We start from the raw sequence: 20,038 nt of genomic DNA on the forward strand, positions 1-20,038 counted from the left end.
CAAATAATTTGTACACTGATTGAATGTACATTTTTTTGGTTTACATTAGGGATGTGCGCGATAGTCGTTTAATCGTTTAACCGCCTACTCATTTATGAAACGTTTAGTATTTTACTAGTCGGTTAGACGCTAGTGTGCCCCCCCCCCCCAGAATTCAACTGACCACAGTCGTTCAAAACTGTTTTGAAACAATTTTGCAGCAATATCCAAAATGATCCAATACATAATTGTGTGTACACTGTGACTGAGACCAGTCTTTACATACCTCACTGTGACACTGATTGAATGCTTTCTTTCTGGTGTGGATCTGCTGGTGTTGTTTCAGGGAACCCAAAGTTGTAAAAGTCTTCTTACACTCGTCACATCTGTACGATCTCTCCCCAGTGTGGACACGTTGGTGAACTTTGAGGTTTGCAATGTAGCTGTAGCGTTTCCCACACTGGTCACAAATGTATGGTTTAACCCCAGTGTGGGTCACTTCATGAGCTTTTAACTGCGAGTACTGTACAAATGGTTCACCACAGTGATCACATATCCACACATCATGTCCAGTGTGGATGCGTTGGTGACGTTTTAATCTCTGTTGGTTGTTGAAAGTTTTTTCACAGGAGTCACAGTGGTACCGCTTTCTACCAGAATGGGGGCATTGATGGATCAACAACTGTTCATGCTGAGTAAAGGTTTTAACACACTGATCGCAGTTGAATGGTTTAACTCCACTGTGCATGAGTTGATGTCTTTTTAACATAGGCTTCTGAGTAAAAGCCTTTCCACACTGATCACATTTAAATGGTTTAACGCCACTGTGCATGAGTTGATGTCTTTTTAACATACTCTTCTGAGTAAAAGCCTTTCCACACTGATCACAGCTGAATGGTTTAACTCCACTGTGAATGAGTTGATGGCTTTTTAAGTGACCCTTGTCATTAAAAGTCTTTCCACACTGATCACAGCTGAATGGTTTAACTCCACTGTGCATGAGTTGATGTCTTTTTAACGTACTCTTGAGAGTAAAAGCCTTTCCACACTGATCACAGCTGAATGGTTTAACTCCACTGTGAATGAGTTGATGTCTTTTTAAGTCACTCTTTTTAGTAAAAGCCTTTCCACACTGATCACAGCTGAATGGTTTCTCCACAGTGTGAATACATTTGTGAATTCTTAGCTTTGTTGCTGTGATAAAAGTCTTGCCACATTGCTCACAACTCAGTGATCCATCTCTTTTTGCTGTTGTTGCCGAACCATCCTTATCCTCCTCAGAGGTCCCACATCTCACTCCATTGCTGTGTTTACATTTCTGTAGCAAAAGACAAAGATAAAAACAGAGGCAGTGATGGAAGAGCAGTCATGAAAAATATTGAACCTAAAAGTCTCAATTCCATGTAGTTGGACATGAGGCCGAAACAAGATCAAGAATCTGCAGACATGCTTGCAGCTTTGTCATTAGAAACCTAGAAATGTGTCAACAGCACACTCACAATGTCAACAAAACTATTTTCACAGGCCGATAGTTTTCAGCTTTCTGCATGGTAGTTTTAGAATATTGGGTAGTAAAATCTGTCGATCACCGTGAAAAGCAAAGCAGAGCTGGGACTGATGGGATTGTACCACCAGGATCTCTTCATCCCCAGACTTTCCGTTAAGTTACATTACTGGAGAAATGTACAATATGAAAAGCATACAACATCAATGTCCAGATTTAGGTCTTAATGGCAGCAGGGTCAATTCAGACCACCAACACTTTCTAGTTTCTCCTAGGGGATCAGATGTTGATACCAGTCCAGGAAAGATCTGTAATTCTGCCACTGAATTCTGGATTTGACCTCAACGACCCGGGCAATTTGTTGTGCAGCAGTTACACAAGCGTTCACCATCAAACAACAAAAGCAACAAAACAGTAAAACAGTTAAAGAAATAGAAACGATTAAAGGAAATGTTTTACAAATGTAAAAAACACAGTAAAACAATTACAAGCAAAATAAAAGCCATTTAAAGAAAAATCAAACAAAACATAAGATATCAAGAAAGGGATTCTGTGGAAAGGCTAACATGAGACAGTTTTTAGTCTCAGCATGTTTAGCCCTAAAATCATGGGAGTCAAACCTGACATAAAAACTGTTTAGACTTGGAGCCAGCTCTAAATCAGAATTATAACCACTGAGCTGAACTCTCTCATTGACACATTAATTGGTTCCAGTGATCAGATTCATGCCGTCCCAGACTGAACTGAGGTTGTTCATTTTGAGCTGAGACTCAAGTTTGTCTTTGTATTGTCTTTTGTGGGTCCTGATCTCCTACTTTATTTCCTTCTGTCGGTTCTACAGATTTAGTTCATTTCCTTCTCTGAAGACTGTTTTCTTTCTGTACAGTAGGTCTTTAAGCTTCTTAGAAAACCATGGCTTCGTGTTTGGATATAGTTTCATTTTTTTCAGGAATAACATTGGTTTCACAGTCTGTGACCCAGCTGGTCACAACATCAGTCGGTTTATCAATATCAGCTGAGGACTCCTTAAACACGTCCCAGTCAGTAACCTCCAGACATCCCCGCAGAGTGTGACAAACTCTCACTCTGATGTTCTGCACTTTGCCTTGCTTCAGTACAGTGGTAGACAGGGATAAGGAGGATGCAGTTGTGGTCAGAGGAACCCAGAGGAGAAGCACCTTTCACATTGTTCTAACAGATCAAAGATTTTGTCTCATCTCGTGGGGCATGTGATGTACTGATGGAAGTCTCTCAGTGTGTGTTTTAGTGTGCAGTGGTCTCTGGATGACCTGATGGATAAGCCCACAGGCATTTATTTCACTGGCCTTTGGATGGATATAGACAAGTTTCACAAATATCTAGCGAAACTTCTGAGGCAGATATGGAGGGCACAGTGAAACAGAAAGCAGTTCTAAGTCAGTAGTGCAGAGTTTCTCCAGGACAGGGTCAGATTTGCACCAGCACTGTCCTTGTCCATTTGGAAGACCCACTTGAGCCCAAGCTTTCATTTGCTGGCTGATGTTGCTTCAATAATTCCACATAATCTTCTATCCTCTTGATGGCATCTATTTTGTGAAGTGCACCAGTCCCTCCTGCAGCAAAAACACTCCCACAACATGGTGCTGCCACCCCCATGCTTCACAGTTGGGATGGTGTACTCAGGCCATCCTCAGCCAGCATCTTCACAAGGTCGTTTGCTTTTGTTCTGGGATTGATGAGCACATTTCCCTCCAAAACAATCCTAACCTTAACCAATCTCCATCTTGAGCAGTTGGATGGCTTGACATTCCCATGGTGTTGATCTGTGCATGTAATTGTTTGGACAGATAAACCTCAAACCACAGCAATCTGGAAACTGCACCCAAGGATGAACCACACCTGTGGAGGCCCACAAATGTCTTCCTGATGTCTTGGCTGATTTCTTTAGATTTTCTAATGTCGTCACACAAGGAAGCAGTGTGTTTGAGGTGTGCCTGAAAATACATCTTAATCTATCAAAAGCTTTCAAAGTCAGGACATCATTATCTTTAAGGCATAGCAATCTTAGTGTGTGCAAACTTCTGATTGTAGAATAGAATAGAATTACTTCATTGATCCCCGAAGGGAAATTCAATTGTTTGGTCTTATCTTTTTGCTTTTGAATTAAACAGTCCGATTGCTGATGGCAAGAAAGATTTCCTGAATCTTTCTGTCCTGCAGCAGGGATAGGAGCCGTCCACCGATGTTTTGTTGTTCACTGAGCCAAATGTGAAGTGGATGATCCATGTTTGTCAGAATGGCCTCCATCTTGTTCAGTTCCCCCTCTCTCCACCTCATCCTCCAGTGTGTTCAATCCGATTCCAACTACAGAGCCAATAAGTTTGTTCAGACGCCTTGCATCCTGAGAGGGGTCTGGCTGCAGACCTCCACTCTCAGGACTCTTCCTTGCACACCTGCACTGTAAAGTCTCCTCCACTCTCAGGACCGGAAGTTTATTCGAAGCCTTTCAAAATAAAAGCGAGCATGCCGGAAGCACGTATTTTGTGTTTCCCATGTGAAGTACGGAGACAACAAAGTGAGTAAAAGTCAAGTGACAACTTTTTGTTATACGAAGAAACAGAAACAGCCTTTATTCACTAGAACATTACGTTGCACACTATAGACCCCTTTCACATGACGTATGCATACTTAATTCGGCAGCTGCACGCACAGACCCGGTTCAAAACAAAGCCTGTTTACCTGGCCAAGGCGTGATATTGCAAGCACATATTACGCTAAATATGCCTTCTTGTTGTGCTGTCGGCTGTCAGAATCGTAGTAAAGCAGATGATATGGCAGCTGTGAGAGCGACCAGGTGGAACTTGCTTTGTTACCGCGGCTAAACATTTGGTTTACTTAATACTGATTTCCACGTTCTCCGGAGCAGTCGTTACGTTGATATTACAGTTCCTGCTGATATACCGGAAATGCCCTGAGCCCATTAGCAGGACAGTGCAGTATGTCAAAGTAGTGCCTGATAACGCATTGAAGGATTACTTTAATACCCAACATGCCGAACCAGGCCAGCAGCAACAGGACAGCACATCATCTGCTGCATCCAAACAGCAAGAGGCTGTGTCCAGCAGGCAGCAGGAGGTGGGTGTCAGCAGCGGCAGCCCCAAACAACAGCTGCCACCGCCTTCTCAAAGCGAACCCATTGATTCGGCCAAAGCCGAGACGTGCAGTTTCCTAAACGCTATCTTTCTGTTCTTGTTCAGGGAACTCCGAGACACCCCAGTCATCAGACACTGGCTCACCCATTAAATTAAAGTGGAATGTGGAGGAGCTCCTGCACCGGGTCTGCGCGTGCATACCTTGTGTTAGTAAACACTCCAAGGGGTCTATACATCGCCCTGTTAAGTTATATTAATTTGAAAGAATCGAGTTTTGGACTTTACGGTAGTTTGTAGCGTTGTTATCGTAGTTAGGCTAACGGTAGCTAGCGCTAACCAGGTTGATTCACTCGGTTGATTAGCCTCTGAAGGCACTCTGTACTATTTAGACATATATGGGATTAGCTTGACATTAGAAGGCTTTCACTGTCATTTGCAAACAGCATTTGCACAAAAATTATTTTGTCCCGGGCATTTTGATCCATATAAGCGGTTGATAAGTAACGTTATCCATGATCACTACAACGTTAACTGGTTTCCACTGTATAATAACTTGTTGAAGTCATCTTGTGCACGCGATAGTGCTCACTAAAATGTGCCATTGTCCTGCTAGAAGACCAAAACAACTGAGTCACCATACATATTTTTGTATAATTTTGTTTGACTTATTACGACATAATTTTTCTCTTGCAGATGCATATTTCATGGCAGCACACCCAAAATTGAACGCTGCAAGACATGCTGCAAACAATTCCACTGTCCGCTGTGCCTAAAGTTTAAACCTGCCAAACTGTCCAAGCTGCAGAGCCACTTGGAGGCACACAAAAAAGGTGGCATTTTATTTAAAGGTAAGCATAATGTACTTGTCTGTGTGTTTGTATTCTTAAAGGCATTATGGAGGATGTTTTTGTTGTTTAATTTGTCTGATTCCAATAAAATGAATATACTGCCTTTAGTGGACTTGTATGTATGGTTTCTAAAAGAATAAAAAAATCAAAAAAAAAAAACTGTGGACATGGCAGGACCTGAAAAACATCAGCCCATCAACGCACTCGGACCGAGGCGTTTGCTTTGCTCCTTTTCCTGTCAATCAAAAATCTTCCGGCTCAGGCCTAGTTACGTAGATTACGTACGCCTTGGACTTACGTGTTTTGTGTATGTGTTGCTTTGGTACAGCTTCGTAGTTAGCTGGCGACTTGTTTTGCTCATCTTTTTTTACATAATGGCAGATAAAGATCCAGGGGGACCCAGCTATAAAAGAAAGGCATTTTTTTGAGGTCAGAGAAAACAAAAGACAACTGGATCGCGAGAATGCAAAAACAAAAGTGATTATTGGCGAGTCATTTGGGCGATGGAGTCAGCTCAAGCAACAAATGGACCTAAAGACAGATGCCTTGGTTGCTAAATTACTTCGGGACAGGTAAAATGTATTATTGTATTATACTGCGGCTGTAGGCAACTTCACGAGTCCTACGCAAGTTTCTGGAGGGGGGCGTTTCTTCGTAAATGTCAAGAGCAATGACGTATATATATATATAGCTATATATATATACGTCATTGATTAAGAGGGGGGAGGTTAGAGGGGGGTGAGGGAGAGGTATGTGCGCATGCGCATGCTACGTTCAAAATCGTAGGAAATTAAATCTCCTCTAATGCCTTTAAGTATGAGACAATGCTACTGAAGGTTTTGGTTTGGCTGGTAAAAGGGGAATGATCTACCCTAAACGGTTATAGAGAGTCATTTTCATAAAAGAAACAGTTAAGTTGAATTTTATCACCAAAAATTAAAACTTTTTGGAACAGAGTTTGCACTGTGGCACCATAAAAGGCTGCTAAAATAGAGTGTGTGATTGCATGAAGATTCCAGACTGCTGTGATTATGTGTGTGCTGTGGTGTGCATGGAAGATGACGATGTTTTTCAGCATAGACAGTTAGGTCATAATGCAACTGTTTTTCAATTTTAGAAACCTTTGCCAGTCAATTAATCCCGGAGTGTGGAATGAGAAGACTGGCTTAGACATACAGGTAAATGTATGATGATGACGATGATGATCAGGGTTCTTGCCAGGATTTTTTTTCAGCGTAATGGCAGGACCTCCTGCGTGCGAGAACGTGCATGCGCAATAGACGGGAACGGGTCAATCGACAGGAAAGTACGGCTGAGGTGGGGAGACATAAATTAACCTAGATAGGCACCCAGTTGATAAAAACAAACGCACATGGCGTTATCTGTCAAAATAACAGCGCAGCGGCCCTAATCACAGTGTTTACCCTTCCTGTTCAGCCCCCGACCGTGGTCAGGAAGCCCGGGGTTAACCCCCTTCACTTCCTCAGCAGCCGTAGAGGCAAAGACACAGGAGCCCAGCCGTATCGAAGAACACTGCAGCCTTTATTGTCTATAAACAGTGGCTGAACCGCACAGTACCGCCAACAACTACCAGCAACTACACACCTTCTCTCCTCCTCCGACTGCCCGTCTCTCTCACTCGCTCTCCCCCTCCCTCCCCCTCTCTCCCACACACACACGCTGCTCTCTCTCCCACTCACTCTCATAACAACAGCGTAATCTTTGAAATGTGCTGGCGTAGCGGCCCTAATCACAGCGTAATCTTTTAATCTGAGCGTAACGGCCCGTTAGACAGTGTAACGGGCCGTTGCGCTGAAATGTGCTGGCGAGAACCCTGATGATAATGATAGTGATGACAGTCATCAACTATCAACTCTCTTCTGTTTGACTTGTTAGGGATTTCCACGACAGCCCTATGAGCAGGACTGTGGCATCTTCATGCTGATGGTAAATAAAATAATTGGTCAGATCTATTTCATTATGTCCTTTAAATGTATATTAAAATTAAGTCATTCTTTTGTGTGTAGTATGCCCTTTACACAGTTCTGGACGCTCCATATGATTTCACCATAGTGAGTTCACCTGCTCATTCAAAAAAAGATTGTAAATTTATTATGTTTGATCTTTTATGAAATCAGTATATCTGTATGTTTTTGTAGGCTGACATGCCAACCCTGCGAAAATGGTGGTGTGTCATGCTCATTGAAAACTTTGATCTTGGAAGGTAGGACATAATTTGATTGACTAATTGATATGCACATTGTAATGTCATCTGTCTTGTTGTCTTCCCATTCTCGTGCTTGTTGCCAGAATTGCCTAAAATTGCCTGGCCCAGACCGTTGCTGGGCAGCACCTGTAAATTTAATTGTTTTACCCTTTTTACCAATTATTATAGCCATGGTAAAATGTTTGCCCATTGGACACACATGTCAAAAGCCCTTCTGGCAGGTGAGGTGCCACCAGTTTTTAGACTGAAGCAAAAACTGGATGACATGACTGAGGTCAGTTTGCAGTCCTTTTTTCTCAGTCTTTATTAGTTGTTTTCAGTCAATCTTATGTCAAGTTTCCCATCCCAGGACATGGTTTCTAAACTGACTTTGTGACCTTTGCTTGTATTTAATGCAAAATAATACTTTTTAGGCTGAGGAGAGGAAGAAAATGTGCCACCAGGTGGAGACAACGGAACCAGCTCACCAGGTGGAGACAACGGAAGAAGAGGTAGGCCTCTCCAGTTCCATGTTGTTAAATTTTGTGAGATGATCTTTCATGCCTTGACAAAAAGCTGACACTTTTTTTTTCTTTAGACCAGTATGGTGGGCCAAGTTGTGGCCCACTGCAAACAAGCAGCGGAATGGGTGCAGGGGAACCTACAACTGTTTACAGCCAGGATGGAGATGCCAGAAATTTGAAACATGGACAGCAGATCTATTGAGGAGGCTCAACAGCAACTGGCAAACTTGTTTGATGCCACCCAGGACATTGATGATGATGAGAAAGAATTCATTCTGGAGCCCTTCAAGTTTTTATTTTGCAACATTGAGGATATGTTTGTCTTCTGTGAAGAGGTGATGGATAACCGACGCAACAGGTTGCAGGTTTGCAAGGAAGGGTCCTAAAAGTGGAGGTCTGCAGCCAGACTGTCTTGTGCATCCTTGTTCTTTATGCTGCCTCCCCAGCAGACTTCAGCATAAAACAGGACACCTGCTACCACAGACTGATAAAACATCTGCAGCATCTTACTGGCAGATGTCTATTGATCGAAGTCTTCTGAGGAAAAAAAGTCGGCTCTGGCCCTTTTTGTAGATCAAATCTGCATTTTTAGACCAGTCTAATTCATTGTCAAGGTGGACACCTAAATATTTATATAATGTCACCACCTCCATGTCAACACCACAAGTGTTCACTGGATGAAGAGGGGTTTTGAATCTGCGGAAATCTATGATCATTTCCTTTGTCTTTGAGGCGTTGAGTAGCAGGCAGTTTTTGAGACTCCAGTCACTGAAGGCACTTATCAGATCTCTGTATTCAGCTTCATGTCCATTTTGTTTGTTTGTTTGTTTGTTTATTATTCTTCAATCATAGCACATACAAAGAAAAAAAAAAGACAATTCATTACGACAATTTGGCTCTGAAATTAGCTAGATCGAAAGGGTTTTGGCTGAAGTTAAGACTTATTATGCCAAACCCTATTAAACAATTAGACACAATTAAAAGGAAAAAAAGAAAAAAAAACAAAAATGGCACACTTGCTTAACAATGTTAGTCCTACAATATACAGAGCATACAGAGGAAAAATGTAACCAAAAAAAGAATATATATACATCTGAAGAGGTTAACATCAAGAATGATGATAAGAAAATATTAACCAAATTGAATGAAAGTATACTCAGAAAAAAGTAAAGAAAATAAAAATAAGACAAAACAATACATTTTGAATGTCTAAAAACAAAATAATGAAGTCAAGTAGTAATAAAAAAAAACTGAAAAAAAATTTCCAGGACAATTTGCTCAACGGAATATCTACTCAAGTTTCCTATAATTTAGAAACGTGTTCAGTTTATATGTTTTTTTGAAGGTATTGATTGTTTTGGAGCCTTTTAACTGATCATCTAATTTATTCCAGAGATCAACACCTCGGACCGAAACACATCTACATTTTAGATCTAACCTCGCTCTACTTTTCTTAAAAATAGCCGTTCCTCTAAGATTGTATGAAGACTCTCTGGGTGCAAACAATCCTTGTAAACTGTTTGGGAGTAAATTATTATAAGCCTTGTACATTACTACTGCTGTACTTAAATCCACAAGGTCCTGCAATTTTAAGATATTAAAACGAACAAAAAGTGGATTTGTAGGAGCATAGTAATGTGCATTACCAATAACTCTGACTGCTTTCTTTTGCAATAGAAAAATTGGCTGGATATTTGTTTTGTAGTTATTGCCCCATATTTCCACACAGTAATTCAAGTATGGCAGAATTAATGAGTTGTATAAAACATAGAGTGCATTTTGATTCACACAGGGCTTTATTTTATAGAGAATTGCAACAATTTTAGAAATTTTTGATTTTAGAGTATTTATATGTGATTTCCAATTAAGCTTATTGTCAATGACAACTCCCAAGAATTTTGTAGCACACACTCTTTCAATTTTAACGTCCACAATTTTCAACTGGCAAGATTTAGTAAAAGTTTTATTTCCGAAAATAATATATTTAGTTTTATTTAAATTAATCGAAAGTCTATTACTATCAAACCATTTTACTAATGTTTTAAGCTCTGATGTTACTGTGTCCATAAGCAGTTCAAGATTTTGTCCAGAACAATAAAGACTGGTGTCATCAGCAAACAGTATACAGTGTAGATTTCGCATAACTTCAACAATATCGTTGATGTACAAAATAAACAATTTGGGACCCAGGACGGAGCCCTGGGGAACACCATGGGTTATTTTTATTCTTTCAGAATTAACATAATTGATTTGAACGTACTGGTCTCGATCAACAAGGTAACTTTTTAACCAGGCCAATGCCGTCCCTCTAACTCCATACCTTTCCATTTTTTTAAAAGCAATGAATGGTCTATGGTGTCAAAGGCCTTACTAAGATCAACAAAAATTCCAATTGCATACTTTCTTTCATCTATTGATATGGATATATCTTCTACAAGTTTCATAACCGCCATTGCAGTAGACCTGCCTGATCTAAAACCATATTGCTGTTCGCATAACAAGTTATATTTCCCTATAAAACTGTCAAGTCTATTTACATATAACTTTTCCAGTATTTTAGAAAATTGTGAAAGAATTGAAATTGGCCTGTAGTTAGTGAATTGATGTCGGTCTCCACTTTTGAAGATCGGTATAACTTTTGCAGTTTTCATAGCACTTGGAAATGTTCCACTTAAAAAAGACTGATTGCAGATATAGGCAAACGGAGTTGCTATTATATGAATGATATCTTTCAATAAAACCATGTCTATATCTAAGAAATCTGTTGTTCTTTTATTCTTACAGGAACTTACAATTTCTATAATTTCATTTTCATTTACACTTCTAATAAAAAAAGAATTCATATTACTTTTAATACTTTTAACATCAAATTCATTTTGGTTACTAGCTTGTGCAATGCTGTTAGCTAAAGTTGGTCCTACATTAACAAAAAAATGATTGAATGCATTAGTGATTTCTTTAGTTTCTGAGACCATTTCATTGTTGACACTAAAATATGTAGGAAATTTATTATTTTTCCCTCCATTTCTTATAATACCATTTAGTACTTTCCAAGTACCCTGGATATTACTTTTGTTCTGTTCCAACAAGTTATCGTAATACAATTTTTTACTGAGTCTTATTATTTGTGTCAACTTATTCTTATAAATTTTATACCTTTCTTCAGTATGTTTGGTTCTATGTTTCAAAAATAATCTGTAGAGTTGTTGTTTCTTTTTGCACGATTTAACTATGCTCTTAGTAATCCATGGTTTTTGCTGATTATTACAAATATCTTTAATATGATGTTTCTCAAGGGGACAATGCTTATTATACAGCAGAAGTAATATAGATAAGAAGACATTAAATGCCTCATCAGGGTCGGAAGATATATAGACCTCCTCCCATGTCTGTAAATACAAGTCTGCCTGTAAAGCAGCAACAGCTTCTGGTGTACGAAACCTTACCATTTTGAATTGTTCAATTTTGGTAATATTATATTGCAAATTGTCAAAAATACCAAAAACAGGGAGATGGTCACTGATATCATTGATGAGTATTCCTGCAGTAATTTGATTTCCTAGTTGATTTGTAAATATATTGTCAATTAATGTTGAAGTGCTCTCAGTAATTCTTGTCGGTTTGTGAATCAGTGGAAAAAGAGTATTACTGTTCATAGTGTTCATAGTTCATACTGTTCATTTCTGATACATGCCACGATAGCAGTGTCATCAGAGTATTTCTGAATGTGGCAGGACTCAGTGCTGTATTTGAAGTCAGATGTATACAGAGTGAACAGGAATGGAGCCAGAACTGTTCCTTGTGGAGCCCCAGTACTGCTCATTAATGTCTCAGAAACACAGTTCCCCAGCCTGACAAACTGGCCTTCCTGCCAGGTGATCTGTGATCCATGAAACACAGGAAGGATCCACTCCCATCTCTGTGAGCTTGTCTTTGAGGATGGTGGGTTGGATGGAGTTGAATGCATTAGAAAAATCAAATAACTTGATTCTCACATAAACTTCAGGTTCCTCCAGATGAGAGAGGGCACGGTGAAGCATGAAGAGGATGGCATCATCCACTCCAATGTGTTCTTTGTAAGCAAACTGCAAGGAACCGAGTTCGTCTTTGACCTCAAGCCTCAGTAGATGTAAAACCAGCTGTGCCAGAGTTTTCATGATGTGTGAGGTCAGAGCAATAGGTCTGTAGTCATTTAGTTCAGCCGGACATTTGAGTTTTGGTACCGGTACAATACAGGATGTTTTCCAAAGAGCAGGCAGCCTTTGCAGGTATGACTGTGTCTCTACAGAAGCTGATGTATTCAGTAAAACAATCAACCAGTCTGTCAATGTTCATACTGTCCTCGTCTGTTTCCAGAAGCACATTCCAGTCTGTTGATTCAAAGCAGTCCCTGAAACACAGGAAGGATCCACTCCCATCTCTGTGAGCTTGTCTTTGAGGATGGTGGGTTGGATGGAGTTGAATGCATTAGAAAAATCAAATAACTTGATTCTCACATAAACTTCAGGTTCCTCCAGATGAGAGAGGGCACGGTGAAGCATGAAGAGGATGGCATCATCCACTCCAATGTGTTCTTTGTAAGCAAACTGCAAGGAACCGAGTTCGTCTTTGACCTCAAGCCTCAGTAGATGTAAAACCAGCTGTGCCAAAGTTTTCATGATGTGTGAGGTCAGAGCAATAGGTCTGTAGTCATTTAGTTCAGCCGGACATTTGATTTTTGGTACCGGTACAATACAGGATGTTTTCCAAAGAGCAGGCAGCCTTTGCAGGTAGGACTGTGTCTCTACAGAAGCTGATGTATTCAGTAAAACAATCAACCAGTCTGTCAATGTTCATACTGTCCTCGTCTGTTTCCAGAAGCACATTCCAGTCTGTTGATTCAAAGCAGTCCCTTAGAGCTTCACTAGTTTGAGGAGTCCGTCCTCTGATTTGGACTTTAGTTGCAGGCTGTCTCAGCACACAAGGTTTGTAACAGGTCTGCAGATGAACCAGGTTATGATCTGACCTGCCCAGTGGTGGTAAGGCAGTAGCTCTGTAAGCTTCTTTGACATTGGCATACAGCAGGTCTAGGGTTTTATTCTCTCTGGCAGGGCAGTTAAACTGTGTAAATCCAGTCAGATGAGAGGAGAGGCTGACATGATTGAAATCTCCTGATATTATTACATGTGCCTCAGGATGTTGAGTCTGTATCCTAGCAACAGTATCATGAAAAACATCACATGGAACCAAGTCAGTTGCTTTGGGTGGAATGTATACAAGTATTGCTTTGATGTGACTGAACTCCCTTGGAACATAGTATGGCCGAAGTCCATAGTCAAGTCCAAGATTGTGAAGAAAGTAATAAAAATTCTATTAAAAAAATCTCTTTCCTTATTCTGGCATTTAAAGATAATTTTGGTCATCTTAACTGACATAAAACAGGAGAAGCATTGCCAGATTTAATGTTAGATTGTGTCAATTAAAAAAAGGGTTATGTGTCATTTATACAGTGTAAGTAAACTTCTGGGTTCAACTGTCTGAATTTCATGAGAACGAAAAGGCTGGTAAACTCACAATGCTCAAAAGTATTATTCTCTACCAAAGAAAATGCTGCTCTTTACCTTCCTGAACAACTTGCTTGAAAAACAAGACTTTTCTTCCGTTACTTATCTTCATCACCATGTAAGACATTTTCAGAAAGTATGATCAGCTGCTAGTTCAGCCTCAAACAAAAAACAAGCAGCTTCCTAGCAGTCCACCATTATATCCTCAGTACAGCTGCTTCTGCAGAGCTACATCTCTCCAGCCAACGTCACCTGGCTTTGGTCGGCCCATCTAACCAACTGGAGCAACTTTAGACGTTTTAAAGAACAAATGAATGATAATAATGTTACAGTGGTATGTTTCTCACTTTTTGTGAAGAATCCATGTTTCCTCCGTTGTTGAGCTCAGACTAAATGGCTGCCAACATTCCTCTGCTCCTCCATCAGACTCTCCTCCTCCTGCCAATCACCTGTCACATCAAACACATCTTCATTAGGATACCACTCTATACACAAGTGTCAGAGTGTCCCATATGTTCATCAGCCAACACAGAGGACACATTTCAACTCAATAGTTCACTTTTAGCTCTTTTCAGTTTCACCTAAAACTGATACAAATGAACTTAAAGTGTTAAAAATAAGGAACATAGACAGAAAACAGACATGGAAAAAGAGAATAAAGAGAACATAAAGATGCTACTGCAGGTGATTCAAGACAGGACTGCTGGTAGAAAACTGAGAGTGAGAAGAACTTTGTCATTGCACACTTTCATATACAATGAAATTTAATTTGAGCTGCCCTGCTTATGCTGTAAGTTAGTGAATGTATTTTACTGCTCAGTGTTCTGTTTAAAGGCAGCTCTCACTCTCTGTTCTTTGCACTCTCCCATAGTGTCAAGTGTCCTCCCACTTTCAATGACAGGTGATTCTCATTGATGATTTTTCTCACAGTTTGTGCAGTTTCCCCACTTGAAAAAGGATGTTTCATCTACCCAGGGTTTGAGCAGGACTCCACTCATCAATCAGACAGTTGCTTTCTTTCTTTTCCCTCTTTTATTTTGCAGTGGTCACAAATTCATGAGATACAGAGGTGGCAACTTCCATAAGTCCATACGTTTAGTTGATAGATTAAGGTGAAAAACCTTTAAACAGAACACAAAAGGACAATGTTCACATTAGGGTCATTCCATGTGGTTTCACCAGATGGTGGTTGGTTTTTACTGATACTGTAAAATTCAACATTATTGTTGTTATTTTCAAATTAATCAACCATAAACTACTACAGAGCTCCCTGAATTCAAGTTAGTACATGTAATTTGTATGTGTATGTTATAATTACATGTATGCATTGCAAATGGGTGTCAACATGTCGTGATATCTACAGGTATGGCTCTAAACTAGACCTTGTGACACAAAAAGGGCATTAAACTTTTTGAAGGTAGACACCTTTAACAACTAACATTTCAAAAAGAACAAAACATACATAATACTACCACTGGAATGACTACTAATACTTGTATCCCAATTTAAAGTACTGAAAAGCAAAAAACGATTTTGACATTACCCATACCATTTTGAGTAAGAATATCTCAGTAACTACAAATATAACCCTGCTGCTTTTTTGTACAGTGATAGAAGACAGATGGAACTGTCTTGTAGGAAAATTTGGGGTCTCTGGTACCTGTCCCACACTGAGATTTTTGCCACCAAAAATAGAAAATTAGAAATCTTGTCCAACTTTGGGAGCTCATATTTTCCAAACTGAGGTACCTAGAAAGCTCCAGTTCGCTAAGTTATCACAGAAGTTTCTGTAGAATGGAACCCAGGGGTGTTAGAACACTTCTGTGCAGTATTTCTAGAACTTTTAAGGTCCCAAACCCCACTCGCAAGTAAGTTTTTCTTAATTTTTAGCATTTTTAGCAAGCCCCCATGGCCTGCAGAGTGGAGGGAAACACCTGGGGATGTTTGTGGGGCACTAGCTACATGCAGAGGCCTTGTTTACCAACTCACAGCTCTCTGGTATGTCTTCAGGCTGAGAAATAACCACTTATAGATGCACAAAAAAAACCCTGGCGAGGCTTTTTTTTCAGCTATTTATAGCCCAAATTCTGAAAATTTCAGACCCCTACAACTCAGAAAATATTTCAGCTACAGGCCTACAATTTTGCATAGAAAGTACTTTTGTGACTATCTAATGGCATGTAAATTTAAGACTAATTTCAAAATGGTGCAGCAACACCCCCCAAGGAATATCTGGTCATTTCACCTGGAATGACCCATTACTGCATTCAGCAAATAGTAACAACCATTCCTCATGGACATTTTCACCACATTGGCAAATGCTACTCCACTCAACTTAAGTTTGTCAACCTCAACACCACATAAACTGAAGCGACAAATCATGGCATGAGCAATATTCAACCCAATACTATACCACACATGAATTTATCTGCATTTTAAAGAGTCGATTTTGAATCACCGTTTAACAAATTACTCTTAGCATTTATATCATTTTTTTAAACATTTTATACTTTTTACTTCATGGTTTTAAAATTATTTAAAGTGCATAAAGTGCTTTTAAAGTGCAATCCTTTCCAGATCCAATAAATAAATAAAGGGCATCGTAAAAACCCACCATTACAAACAGGATGAATTCACTGGTCTTAGCTGGAACCCTCTAATTAGCACCAATTAGCCTGCAATCTTATTTTCAACTGAATTATTACAAAACACACGGAAATTATTGGTAAACAGACAAAGTTTACAGCAAACCGCTCGTGGCTGATCTCCGTGGCTAATGCTAATGCTAACACATACTGCAGTGGCACACATCGGCAGCTTAAACAGTCTTTTAGAGTCTCCACAATTCTGCTCTTACCGGCTGCAACCCGGATTTTGGAGATGAAGGCAATCCTGCACAGTTTGCCGCAGATCTTGATGCTTTCCCAACAGAAACTCACGCACACTTTGTTTGAACTCGGCCATTCATTCTCAGTTCCTCCTCAGTGCTGCGTGTGTCCCCTTTTTTGCCGCCGGTGGTAAACCTGCAGCCGCAGATTGTTTCCGTCCCAGCTGAGTGTAGGACCTGTGCGTAAATGCTTCTCCTTTGAGTTTTCAGCTCCTTCCAGTTTCACTTGACACATAGACTGCTTTGCACTCTGTGTCACCTGTACCTTCAGAGCTCTGAATAAAAGAACAAAAGATTTATTGCAAAGAACAAAAAGGTTTTGCCTCCACAGCAGCTTGTTATGAAAATGATTGTATTTGATGATTGAATGTTCTTATTCATTGTAATACTGTGTGATGTGTGCTAAAAGAGAAACAAGGACACGAGCTATCATCAATATTATTTCATCTTACATGTCTAATTTAAAAAAAATATGACATTATATAAATATGCACTACTGTTCAAAAGTTTGAGGTCACTTAGAAATGTCCTTTTTCTTGAAATCAGTTTTTTTTCAATGAAGATAGCATTAAATAAATGATAAATCCAGTCTAGACCTTGTTAATGTGGTAAATGACTATTTTAGCTGGAAACGGATGATTTTTAATGTAATATCTCCATAGGGGTACAGAGGAACATTTCCAGCAACCATCACTCCTGTGTTCTAATGCTACATTGTGTTAGCTAATGCTGTTGAAGGCTCATTGATGATTAGAAAACCCTTGTGCAGTTATGTTAGCACATGAATGAAAGTGGGAGCTTTCATGGAGAACATGGAATTGTCTGGATGACCCCAAACTTTTGAACGGTAGTGTACAGAAGGATATGGAAATCATAACGCAGTGTTTGAGCGGTCGTAGGTGAGCTGGTGTGCTAAGGATGAAGAGTGGAAAGGCACTTGGTCCTGATGATATACCTGTGGAGGTATGGAAGTGTCTCGGAGAGGTAGCAGTAGAGTTTGTGACTGGGTTGTTCAACAGGATCTTACATAGTGCGAAGATGCCCGAGGAATGGAGGAGAAGTGTGCTGTGTTCCTCTGACGCTCACTTGAACTAAAAGCATTTGAGCTGCACAAAGTGTGAAATGAGAGATGAAGCAGTGAATCTCCAAACTGCTGACAGACTTTCACACATTATTGTCCAGTGAAAATCAGCTTTTTGTGCAGCCACACTTGATCCTGATTTGAGTCTTTAAATCCTGTTCTAGTGATGAAATGAGAACTTCCTTCATCTTGTGTGTGATGGAGAAGAATAAAGGGCTGTGGCTAAAAATCCTGACTCTGAGTTCTTCATTACAAACACACATTATATCAGCTGGTTATTATTCATCTGCTTTGTTCTACTCAACATGGAACACAGAGATCAGAACAGGTAGAAATTTAAATATAGAACATCATTTATTTTACAGTTGTAAATTTGATTAAATAGAATTAAAAATGTCAACAAAAAGATCAGATCTTCATAATTTATCGTCTCCATAATGTAAAGTCACTTCTGTTCACCTTTTTGGTTCTGAATCAGAGAAAGCAGCATTTTCTCATCAATTCTGTCTCGTGCTTTAATCATTAATGTTTCAGGTCATCCTTGTTATTGAACTGTTTTCCATCATTATGAACTTTTCTTGCCATAAATCTCCATAACTTTCTGATGGGATTAAGGTGTGAGGACTTGGCAGTCAGTTCATCACATCTAGATCACTCTTTCCAAAGTATTCTGCGCTCTTCTGTGGTTTGTGGTAAATTCATCCTGAAATCCTTCCATTTCTGTCCTCAATATTCTACCAAATATGAAAGATTCCTTTGGAAGCAGATCTTCAAGGATTTTAGAATTGATTTCCAACAATCAGAATGTTAGAAGTTTCCCTGTTGATCATATTTTACTGATAGTTTCTCTCAAATGTTTCAGCTCATTTTTACTGTAATATTCTGAAGTAAAGTTTGTGTTTTCTGGTGAATGGATCAGATCTCACATTTAGTTTCAATCAAACCCTGAGGCTTCTGGAAAATACACACAGCTTTAAAATAATGTTGGATCATCTGCTGACTGTGTCAGTATTAAATGCTTTTAGAGTTTCATTATTTTAACCCTTGTGTCGTTTTAAAGTTTGAAAATGTGGAAAATAATAAATATTTTCACAGTGAAACTTCTGATGTCCACATTTTAACATTTTTGGGAATTTTTTTTTAACATTTTTTGGTGGAAAAAGAAGAAATGTTTCTAAAGAACATTCACATAAAAATCAACCAAAATCCAGTAAATTCTCTGGATTCTGGTTGATTTTTATGTGAATGTTCTTAAAGAAAATATCAGAAGTTTTACTGATAAATATGGAATCACTTTAGATATTTTTAGGATTTATTGGAAGATTTTTACTAATTTTTAAAAAAAAATATTTGCAGGAATTTTCTTGCCAAATTAGGGGGATTTTGCTTTGTTTTTTTTTAAATAAAACTTTGAAGGAATTATTGGAATTTTTTTCCTGAAGGTTTTTGCACATTTTCATAAATTTAGTGAATTTTTTTTTGCTGAATTTCTGGATTTTTTCCTGTTTTTTGGTGCCGTAAATGAAGCCAACAGGAGGGTTGATATCCAGAGCTAATAATAAACAGCAGAGGACTGATGGGTCTCCTTGGTGTTTGCTCCTGTTAACATCTCATCTTCTAGTAGTTCCACATTGAAGGAATTCTGCTGGACAACATTGAGAGCATATGAATGAATTTTCCATCCAAAATAATGCAGTGAATGTCAAATAAAGTGGTGTTGAAGCTTGTCAGAAGCTTTCAATGAATGTAGAAAGAGTGTAAAAGCAGCATCCTCTACCAAATGAGCACAATCCATCAATCATCATCAAAGTGTCCAAATTCCAGAGAAGACATGAACTGCAGATTGTAAATGAGTCAACGTATCAATTTAAAATCATTTCTAGACCATGATCACAAAGTCAAACACTAGATTGTTCTTTTGTCCTTTTCTGTCTCATTTTCACAATATTTTGCCTGGTTTTTGTCTCATTTTTTGTCTTTTTTAATCTGACTTTTGTGGTTCTGATCCTGTAGTAAAAAGCGGTCCGGCCCACTTGAGATCAAACTGGGCTAAATGTGGAACCTGAACTAAAATGAGTGTGACTCCCTGATTGAAAGCTTCTTTGAATGCTTCAAACAGTCATTCTCTAATATCAGCCCAGAAAAACGGATCAAAGTTGGTTGTAAGTCCATCTGGAGCCGCTGATTTCCCCAAAGACATTTTCATTCCAGCTCTATCAATCTCTCCAAACACGTGCTTCTAAAGTCAGTCTGAGGAAGAAATGCTTTGACTTTTGAAAATAAATAAGTAAATTTTTATCCTTGCGGTAGTTTTATCTCATATCTTTCTCATTTT

At 39.2% G+C, this 20,038-nt stretch overlaps 1 protein-coding gene and 1 long non-coding RNA gene across 6 annotated transcripts; one reads left to right on the forward strand and one right to left on the reverse strand.

The window, feature by feature from the left end:
- Window positions 1-22: 22 nt before the first annotated feature.
- Window positions 23-16,755, reverse strand: LOC127535156 (zinc finger protein OZF-like). 3 transcript variants are annotated; one of them, XM_051952310.1, is made up of 4 exons: window positions 16,593-16,755; window positions 14,581-14,747; window positions 14,083-14,184; window positions 23-1,297 (listed from the first exon to the last, which is right to left on the reverse strand). In XM_051952310.1, exons 3-4 carry the CDS (start codon window positions 14,098-14,100, stop codon window positions 173-175), a joined length of 1,143 nt encoding a protein of 380 aa, XP_051808270.1. In that variant the 5' UTR covers window positions 14,101-14,184; window positions 14,581-14,747; window positions 16,593-16,755; the 3' UTR covers window positions 23-172. The 3 variants fall into 3 exon arrangements, with proteins under 3 accessions (XP_051808270.1, XP_051808269.1, XP_051808268.1); XM_051952309.1 differs by having other exon boundaries at window positions 14,581-14,856; XM_051952308.1 differs by lacking the exon at window positions 14,581-14,747.
- LOC127535164 (uncharacterized) lies at window positions 1,282-9,274 on the forward strand. 3 transcript variants are annotated; one of them, XR_007943816.1, is made up of 9 exons: window positions 1,282-4,820; window positions 5,308-5,462; window positions 6,580-6,640; window positions 7,359-7,409; window positions 7,490-7,534; window positions 7,622-7,686; window positions 7,858-7,963; window positions 8,103-8,180; window positions 8,267-9,274. It is a non-coding gene; the product is annotated as an uncharacterized LOC127535164 (long non-coding RNA). The 3 variants fall into 3 exon arrangements; XR_007943817.1 differs by having other exon boundaries at window positions 1,283-4,037; XR_007943815.1 differs by having other exon boundaries at window positions 1,283-5,462.
- Window positions 16,756-20,038: the final 3,283 nt, after the last annotated feature.

The sequence above is a fragment of the Acanthochromis polyacanthus genome, chromosome 8, assembly GCF_021347895.1.
Source record: "Acanthochromis polyacanthus isolate Apoly-LR-REF ecotype Palm Island chromosome 8, KAUST_Apoly_ChrSc, whole genome shotgun sequence".
NCBI classification, from domain to species: domain Eukaryota; kingdom Metazoa; phylum Chordata; class Actinopteri; family Pomacentridae; genus Acanthochromis; species Acanthochromis polyacanthus.